Here is a 9,326-nt window from a genome sequence, read left to right as displayed (position 1 = left end):
TATATAGCTACAATAGGGATATATATACATATATATATATATATATATATATATATATATATATATATATATATATATATATATATAGGCATGCTTGTGCATTGATGACAACTGAAATAGTGGTAACACAAAATACTTCAGAGTATGTTGTTCATAATGACAAAGACTGCAATCTGATATTTTGAAAGTGAATCTCACTTACCATGAATATAGATGGAATATAATAACAAAATCTATTTTTATGTAAAGGAAATTGAATCTTGGTTGTTTAGTCAGTGACCTACAACAGATGGATAATGTATATTTGAATGCATAGTTTTGTTATGACTGTATTTGCTCTTCAGCACATACTTTGTATAGCAAATAAATACTAGATAGAATAACATCTGATTACCTCATAACTTCTTTCTTTCTACAACAGTTCTATTTCCCAGTAGCATTTCTTTTGTGTATTTAAGGAGGCCACTTTTCATAATTTAATATTCAGTCTTTACCTGTGAAATTTTGCATTATCAGACTAATAAATTTTAAGTGTCTCTCTCTGTCAACTCCTAAAGCAATCATGGCAGCAATAACGTAAGTTTCTGTACTAGGAACATTGGTCTGGTTGCACAAGTCAGAATTAGTTGAGTCATCACTTTAGAATGAGATGTAAAAAGCATTTTTGGCTGTAGACACAAGAAATTAGTATTTGGCTATTACTCTCCTATGATCAGTTAATTACCAGTACTGCCCTTATCTATTTTACAGAATGACGAGGACATCTGAAAGAAAAAATAATTCTAACATTTTCTTAGTTAAAAAAGAAAATCAGGATAAAAATAAAAGATTCACTTTGTTTTGCCTTCATCTGACTAAACATTACATTCATATTCCACAAAACTATGTTAGCACAATTTATTAAAATAATTAATTAAACTGAAGACTCAATAGGTAGTGACTTACATCTCTGAAGAGCACATGGTTAACCCATAAGGTAACCAATGCTAATGAACATTATAAAAGAATTGCCAGCTTAGTATGAGAGATTGTTAGGCTTTTTATAAAATGTATTCACTTTGGGCATCAGAACTACATCAGAATAAATATTATGACATCATTTGAAATATGGTACTACTTATATCACCTTGAAAATTCAGGACTTAAATCTGCATCGATATTGTCAGTTAACATATTACTATTAGTCAAGGTATGTCTAAAGAGGAAATTTTATATGGGATTTATAAATATACGTAGTGTTTGAGAATAAGACAGTATTCTTATAATTTCTATTCAACAGGAAGTGCTGTTTACACTGAGGAAGATATATTTCCCCTCATTTATTATATGCTTAATTCTTCATCCATATACTGATTGAGTGTCCCTTAGGGTCTCATACTTTGAGATCATGCTGCATATTGTAGAATGATTCATTTCTTTTTATTATTTATTATTTTACTATTGTTATTAGACGCGTTCTCTCGCCCGGCCAGGAAGAACACAACAGACCAGAATCTTCTGCGGCAAAACTTTATTGCTTACATCTTCAGGAGCAAGAGTGTAAGAAGCAAGAGAGAGAGAAAACGAAACCCCGTCCCTATTAAGGAGAATTCTCCTTCGCCTAGGACGTGTCACTCCCTGATTGGCTGCAGCCCATCGGCCGAGTTGACGTCACGGGGAAGGCAGAGCACATGGAGTAGAGAACCACCCTCGGCATATGCGCAGATTATTTGTTTACCACTTAGAACACAGCTGTCAGCGCCATCTTGTAACGGCGAATGTGGGCGCGGCTCCCAACATCTCCCCCTTTCCTTTTAATAAGAGCAAATAGGCCACCCATATTAATGAGAGTGGAGATAGAGGTCAAATCCCCAGTGTGTAGGTAAAGGAGCCATGTACAGGATTAGCTCTTAGGCTCACAGGCTTTTACCCAGAGCAACCCTGACCTGCTCCCGTGTCGTTTTGCCTGGGGGAAGGGAACTAGGACACTGAACCTTCATGAAAGATGACATGTCTCCCTAGAATAGGCTCATATATGCCGCAGAGCCTTTCCATTGCAGTGCTTAGCCGTGCAACTCTCTCGGGCTGCTGAAGCACACTCACTCTATCCCGTGCAATGAGTCTAGCCTCGTGAGATGTAAGAGCTGAGTGGCCAGCGACCTATTGCCTAAGCATAGATAACCATATATCAGGGGGAGGTCCATGTTCTAGTCCTGCAAGCGCCTGGGCAATAACCACCTTGTCTCTCCTAGTTTGGGCCTTAAGCTTACAGACCAATCAAAGAAGCAACACTAATCCACAGCAAAGTGTATCTCCAAATAATATTAATCCCACCCATTTTTTAAAGAAAGAAAATGCTGAGGAGATCCAATTGGGTAATCCTTTGGTCAGGGACAGGTCCAAGCGCGTGGAGTTGACCTGAAGTCTCAATTCCCGAAGGATCTGTTCAAATTCAGCCGTCCAATTCTGTAACATATACTGAAAAAGACTTTTTGACAAATTAGCTGTCCTAGTAAATTTAACATACTGAATGGAAGTAACACACAATCCCGGAAACTTTTGTTTACACCCCAGCTGAGCTATTTGCCATAATACATCTAGTTGTTCCTAGACAAGATCTATGAGTTGATTAACCAGCATGAGACCTCTCTGTATCTTGACACTAGCTGAGGCCTGTTTATCTATGACTGTAGTCACTGAGGCTGACAAAGTGTTAATGGTGTCAGTTGTCTGGACCTGTCCAGACAGAGCCAAGGCTGTCTGAATCAAGGCTAAACCCAGTTCCTAGTTAGTGTAAAAAGGCAGGAGAATACTTGAGCATTATACATCACCGTCATTGGGAGTGGAAATGTCGACATTATCCCCCAACGCTGCTCTCTTTTTATTATTGACGCCCTGGACATCACCAAGACGAGGGACATCAGTATTCCCTTGGTCAGTCTGGATTTTTCGGGTGAGTCTTTCTGGTATCCAAAATGGGTTGTCTTCATTCTGTGGGAAAACACAGATAGCTCCCCTGGATCTTATCAAAATAGGATCCGGGCCATACCATTTATTATCAAGGACATTTTTCCATTTAACCATCTCATTGGGCCTATCTGGCTCTGAACAATGACGTTCAGCCGCAGTATGGCCATGAGCATCAATATTTAAAAAATTGAGTGTAAAGAGTGCCAAAGACACAGACACTCTTGGTGCTCGGGGTACAGTCTCCTCAAAAGTTCCCCTCTTCTGTTTTATAAGATAGGTTTTGAGGGTGCGATGCGCACGCTCAACAATACCCTGTCCTTGAGGGTTGTATGGAAGTCCAGTCAGGTGGGTCACGTCCATCTGACGGCAGAACTGCTGGAATTTTTGAGACGTATAAGCTGGTCCATTATCAGTCTTAAGGAGTTTGGGTTTCCCCCAAGCACTCCATGCCTCAAGGCAATGTTGAATCACATGTGAGGCTTTTTCTCCGGTTAACGGAGAAGCAAACATGATGCCAGAACATGTGTCAATGGACACATGGAGATATTGAAGTTTTCCAAAGGAAGAAACATGTGTAACATCCATTTGCCAGACCTGTAGAGGTCGAATACCGCGTGGGTTAATTCCCACATGAGGAACTGGCAAGAACTCACAGCAGCTTTGACATTGAGTAACAATGTCACGGGCTTCTTTTCTTGTCAGGGAGAAACGACTGCGTAATGTTTCAGCCGTCACATGAAAATTGTTATGAAAATTTCTTGCAGCCTCTACCGGGGATGATAGGGCAGCAGCCACCACTTTAGTGGCCTTATCTGCCAAATCATTTCCCAGAGCCATGGGGCCAGGTAGGCCTGAATGGGCTCTAACATGAGTAATATAAACAGGAAATCTTCTAGATAACAAAACTAATTGTATCTGCTGAAAAATATTGGCAACTCTACTGGAAGGCTTAATCACTCCAGCCACTTCTAAAAGATTTACTGCATTAACCACATAACAGGAATCTGACACAATATTAAGGGGTTCTAAAAAGGTTTTTAAAACTTCTAAAACCACTAAACATTCTACCACTTGAGGTGAATTTTCATTATATTGTTTGGATACCACTTTACCATTAGCCACATAGGCACCTATGCCAGTTTTTGATCCATCAGTATATACCACAATCCCATTTTTAAGTGGGTTTCTTACTGTTATTTGTGGAAACACAACAGATTGATTTTGGGCAAACTGTAAGATTGGATGTTTTGGATAATGGTTATCTATTTTTCCTGAAAAGGAGGTAACTAAAACTGCCCAATCATTAGATGTGGCTGCCAAGGTTTGAACCTGTGCAGCGGTATAAGGTACAATTAAAAGATATGGACTTTGCCCAAAGTGGGTGATTGCTGCTTTTAGGCCTTTAAGGGCAAGCTGTGCAATTGCATCAGGATACCAATCTATTATTTTAGCTGGGGATACGTTTGGATGGATCCACAACAATGGCCCATTCTGCCACAAAACTGCAGTTGGCAATTGTGCTGTCTTAAAGACACACAAACTGAAAGGCTGCGAATCCTCAATACGTTGTAATTGTGCATTCTGTAAGGCTTTTTCCACCTTTTGTAAGGCCTGGTTAGCAGCTAGAGTAAGAGTCCTAGGGGAGGAGATATGAGGATCTCCTTCTAAAATACCAAACAAAGGCCTTAACTCAGCGGAAGGAATCTTTAAAAAAGGTCTGAGCCAATTAATATCTCCCAACAGCTTTTGAAAATCATTTAAGGTATGGAGGTGATCTCTTCTTATCTCTACCTTTTGGGGCACAATCTTATCTGGGGACACCACAGAGCCCAAGAATTGTCCTGTATCAGAAATTTGGACTTTTTCTGTGGCTATCTGTAAACCCCACTGACTTAAAGTTTTAAGTAGAAAAGGATATGCCTTTTGTAGCATGGTAAGGTCTTTATGGCACAGGAGGATGTCATCCATGTAAAGGAGCAAAATTAAAGAGGGGAATTGTTCCCTCACTGGCAAAAGAGCTTCTTGTACATAAAGTTGACACATAGTAGGACTATTGGACATTCCCTGTGGTAAGACCTTCCATTGATACCTCTTATCAGGTTCCATGTGATTAATAGAGGGGATGGTAAAGGCAAATCTGGGCCTATCTCTTGGACACAAAGGTATAGAAAAGAAACAATCTTTAATATCTATAATAATTAAATTCCAGCCACGTGGTAAGGCGGAAAGTACAGGGAGACCCCTCTGTACTGGGCCAAATAAGTTCATTTGCTCATTAATGGCTCTGAGGTCATGGAGCAGTCTCCACTTTCCTGACTTTTTCTTAATTACAAAAATTGGAGTATTCCAAGGTGAGGTAGAGGGTTCAATATGGCCTAGTTTTAATTGTTCCTCTACCAGTTGAATCACAGCTTCTAGTTTTTCAGAGGATAGGTGCCATTGAGGAACCCACACTGGGTCCCCTGTTTTCCATGGTATGGGTCGTGCTGCCCCAATGGCCGCTATGGAAAACCCAGACCCTGTCTGTCTTGGTTTCCATTAGGTGAGATGGGCTCTATCCTTCCCTGTTCTTGATGTCCTAACCCTTTTCCTTCTTTATAACCCATCTTTGCCATGATATTTTTTGCTTTAGCTGAATACCCTCCCGATGGGGCGTTTTCATTGGACAAAATAAGGCCCAAATGCTGCATAATATCCCTTCCCCAGAGGTTAACCGGGAGTGGGAGCACATAAGGTATGAATTTCCCTTGCTGCCCTTCAGAGGATTCCCACGTCAAGGCAATGGAGCTTATAGTGGGACATGATTGATAACCTAGGCCCTGTAATGAATGAGATGACTCTGTGGTGGGCCATGCTTTGGGCCACCAATGTGTAGAGATTATACTTTTATCTGCTCCGGTATCAAGGATGCCTTCAAACTCTTTTCCATTAATCTTAAGGCGGAGCTTAGGTCTATCATTTAAAGATACAACCAAATAGGCAGAATCATTTCCTGAGGAGCCCATTTTCTTTATCTCAGGTCCTGCAGATTTTTCCCTGGTATTATCAGGGAGGAGCAGCAGCTGAGCTATCCTATCTCCTTTACTAATAGAAAAAACGCCTTTAGGGCTTGAGCACAGGACCTGTATTTCAGGGGAATGTTGACAATCCATAACTCCAGGGTGGACTACTAAGCCCTGCAAGGTGAGTGAACCCCGGCCGAGAATAAGGCCCATGGTTCCCGGGGGCAAGGATGGTATAGGCTCCACCGGCACCGGCTGAATACTCATTTGAGGCATTAATAGGAAGTCGGAGGCGGCACGCAGGTCCACCCTTGTGGGTCTTCCTGGGTCGCCTCTCTGACTGCTTCCTGGGTCCTGACAAACCGGTTCCCATATCTTTGAGGGCCCTGGGACCGAGGGCCCGATGACCCGTTTTTTGGCACATCAGTTGATTGACTATCAGGTGGGGGAAGGACTCTGCCCTTTATATCCCTCACAGAGCGACACTGGTCAGCTCTATGATAACCCTTGCCACACTTAGAGCAAAGAGTGAGAGTCCCTCCCTGTTTATCTGGAGCTCTGCAATCTTTCTTAAAATGCCCAGGCTTTCCGCAATTAAAACATGTCCTCTGATCATTTCTGCTCATGGAGCGGTTCTGAGATTGGAGGATGGCGGCCGCTAAGCCTGCATTGGTGAGAGGTCCCCCAAGCTCTCGACAGACCCTGAGCCAGTCTTGTAAGCCTTTGTTCTTTCTTGGGGCTATGGCCGCTCGGCACTCCTTTGTGGCTTGCTCATAGATTAGCTGTTCTACCAGAGGCGCGGCTTGCTCTGAATCTCCAAAAATACGCTCTGCTGCCTCTGTCATTCTGGCCACAAAATCTGAGAAGGATTCCTGAGGTCCCTGGACAACTTTTGTTAATTGACCAGTGGTTTCACCTGCTCGAGAGAGCGCCTTCCAGGCCCTAATAGCCGTGGAAGAAATCTGGGCATAAGCTCCCCAATGGTAGTTTGTCTGATCAGCAGAATAAGCTCCCTGACCCGTTAACAAGTCAAAAGTCCAATCTCTCTGCTCTGGAGTCAAAGCAGCTGCGTTTGCTCGGGCCTGCGCTTGTGCAGCTTCATGCCAAAGAGCTCTCCATTCCATATATTTGCCCATACTAGGGAGAGCGGCTTTTACAACCGTTTGCCAGTCGGCAGGAGTTAGTGCCATGCCGGCAAGCCTGTCTAACTGCACCAAGGTAAAATTAGCATTGGTTCCGTATTTACGGACCGACTCGGCAATTTCTTTAATTTGTAAGTATTCTACCGGAGCGTGGACACGCCCACCCTCGGCTCCTTCAAAGACCGGAAATGCCTGTTGTATTTTCCTTTGTTCCTCTCTGGGAATGAATGAGTCTGCGCACTGCCTCTCTGCGCAGGGCTGACGCACTACGCAGGGCGGGGACTCCGCATAGGGCGGACCTTGAAGCCGACTGCCCTGAGGCCAATCAGCAAACTGGCCTTCGCCAGCCGCTTTTGGCTTCCTTAACTGATTAGCTAGCACTTTACCTGGCTGGTACCCTTTTTTCTCATAATGAGCTGCTTCTTCCTCCCAGTCTGTTTCTTCAGAGGAGAATTCTTCATCTGCTTCAGAGCTACTAAGAGCTGGCTCCCCGAGCCCATCCAGCGATGAGCACAGGCTCCTTTTCCTAGAGACCTCCGCTAATTGATCTTTCTTCTTTTCCCTTTTTCCTCTTTTTCTTCTAATCTCTCTCCAGGTATTCCTACCTAACCTTAACTTTTCCTCGGGTTCAAGACCCTTGGAAAGGCCTGTATACTTATTTTGTGTACCATATTTCCTCTTTGTTCCTACTCTCTCTCCCCACTTTACTTCTGATAGCTTGTCCTGAATTTCCTCTAGAATCAGCCCTATCTTAATCACTTGATAACATGTGAAAAGGAACAGAAGGGCTCCTAACACCAGAAAAAATTCAAGGCCAAACATATTCCACTTTACTTCTGATAGACTGTCTTGAATTTCCTTAGAAAGTTCAAGATCAGACTTACCTCGTAAAGCTGTACTCACTGGTACTCTCGTTCCCCAGCTGAAAAGTTCTGAATTCATACAGTTGAATCCTTCTTAACAGTCTGCTTTACGGGAACCTTTATTACCGCGACCCGCAGTTCTGGTTCTGGAATGAGGGATCTTCCTTGCGCCAGTCCCGAGTTTTTTCTCGTCCCGGAATTCGGCACCAATTGTTATTAGACGCGTTCTCTCGCCCGGCCAGGAAGAACACAACAGACCAGAATCTTCTGCGGCAAAACTTTATTGCTTACATCTTCAGGAGCAAGAGTGTAAGAAGCAAGAGAGAGAGAAAACGAAACCCCGTCCCTATTAAGGAGAATTCTCCTTCGCCTAGGACGTGTCACTCCCTGATTGGCTGCAGCCCATCGGCCGAGTTGACGTCACGGGGAAGGCAGAGCACATGGAGTAGAGAACCACCCTCGGCATATGCGCAGATTATTTGTTTACCACTTAGAACACAGCTGTCAGCGCCATCTTGTAACGGCGAATGTGGGCGCGGCTCCCAACATACTATTATTTTATTTATTTACATTCCAGTCTCTCTCTCTCTCTCTCTCTCTCTCTCTCTCTCTCTCTCTCTCTCTCTCTCTCTCTCTCCTTCTGCCTCCTTCAATTGTTTCCTTCCCCACTTCTAAGTGGATTGAGGCATCCTTACTTGGGCCTTTCTGCTTGTTACATTTCTTTAGGTCTGTGACTTGTATCCTAGGTATTCTGTACTTTATGGCTAATATCCACTTAGTGAATGCATACCATGTGTGTTCTTTTGTGTCTGAGTTACCACACTCAGGATTATATTTTTCTAGTTCCATCCATTTAACTAAGAATTTCATGATGCCCGGATTTTAATAGCTGAGTAGTAGTCCATTGAGCAAATGAACCACATTTTCTGTATCCATTCTTTTGTTGAGGGACTGTAATTGTTATTATCCACAGGGGACTATAGTATTTTTTAATATTTGAAACTACTTAAAGTTCAAACATTATTTTATTATGATAGTGTGCATGAATGTGATTTCACACATGCAGTGCACAGCACAAGTTTTTAGGATAGAGAGAAAATTTGTGGAGTCAACTCTCCTTTCACCTTCTTGTTGGTTCCTAGGATCGAAATCAGGTTATCTCGTTTATAAGATAAGATCTTTTACCTACTTCCCAAGAGCAAATTTGAACTTTGTCCATCCCATATTCTTTGAAAATTTCACGAATGTATGCAATATATTTTGATCATATCCACACCCCACTGCCCTTTCCAACTCCCTCTAGGATGCATCTTATCACATCTCCATCACAAATTAATTCCCCTTTTTAAAATTATTAATTAATTAGATTA

General features: G+C 42.5%; 1 protein-coding gene across 1 annotated transcript; it reads right to left on the bottom strand.

The window, feature by feature from the left end:
• Positions 1 to 6,226: 6,226 nt before the first annotated feature.
• Positions 6,227 to 8,035, bottom strand: Gm52432 (predicted gene, 52432). Its single transcript, XM_030251541.1, has one exon. It carries the CDS (start codon positions 8,033 to 8,035, stop codon positions 6,227 to 6,229), a length of 1,809 nt encoding a protein of 602 aa, XP_030107401.1.
• Between the last annotated feature and the right edge of the window lie 1,291 nt (positions 8,036 to 9,326).

This window comes from Mus musculus, chromosome X, assembly GCF_000001635.26.
Source record: "Mus musculus strain C57BL/6J chromosome X, GRCm38.p6 C57BL/6J".
NCBI classification, from domain to species: domain Eukaryota; kingdom Metazoa; phylum Chordata; class Mammalia; order Rodentia; family Muridae; genus Mus; species Mus musculus.
The sequence above is the reverse complement of the archived record's forward strand: the minus strand, read 5'-3'. Positions and strand labels throughout refer to the sequence as shown.

Bases quoted from the DNA above. Each gene is read 5' to 3' on its own strand.
- Gm52432 (XM_030251541.1), bottom strand. From the start codon at position 8,035: ATGAATTCAGAACTTTTCAGCTGGGGAACGAGAGTACCAGTGAGTACA.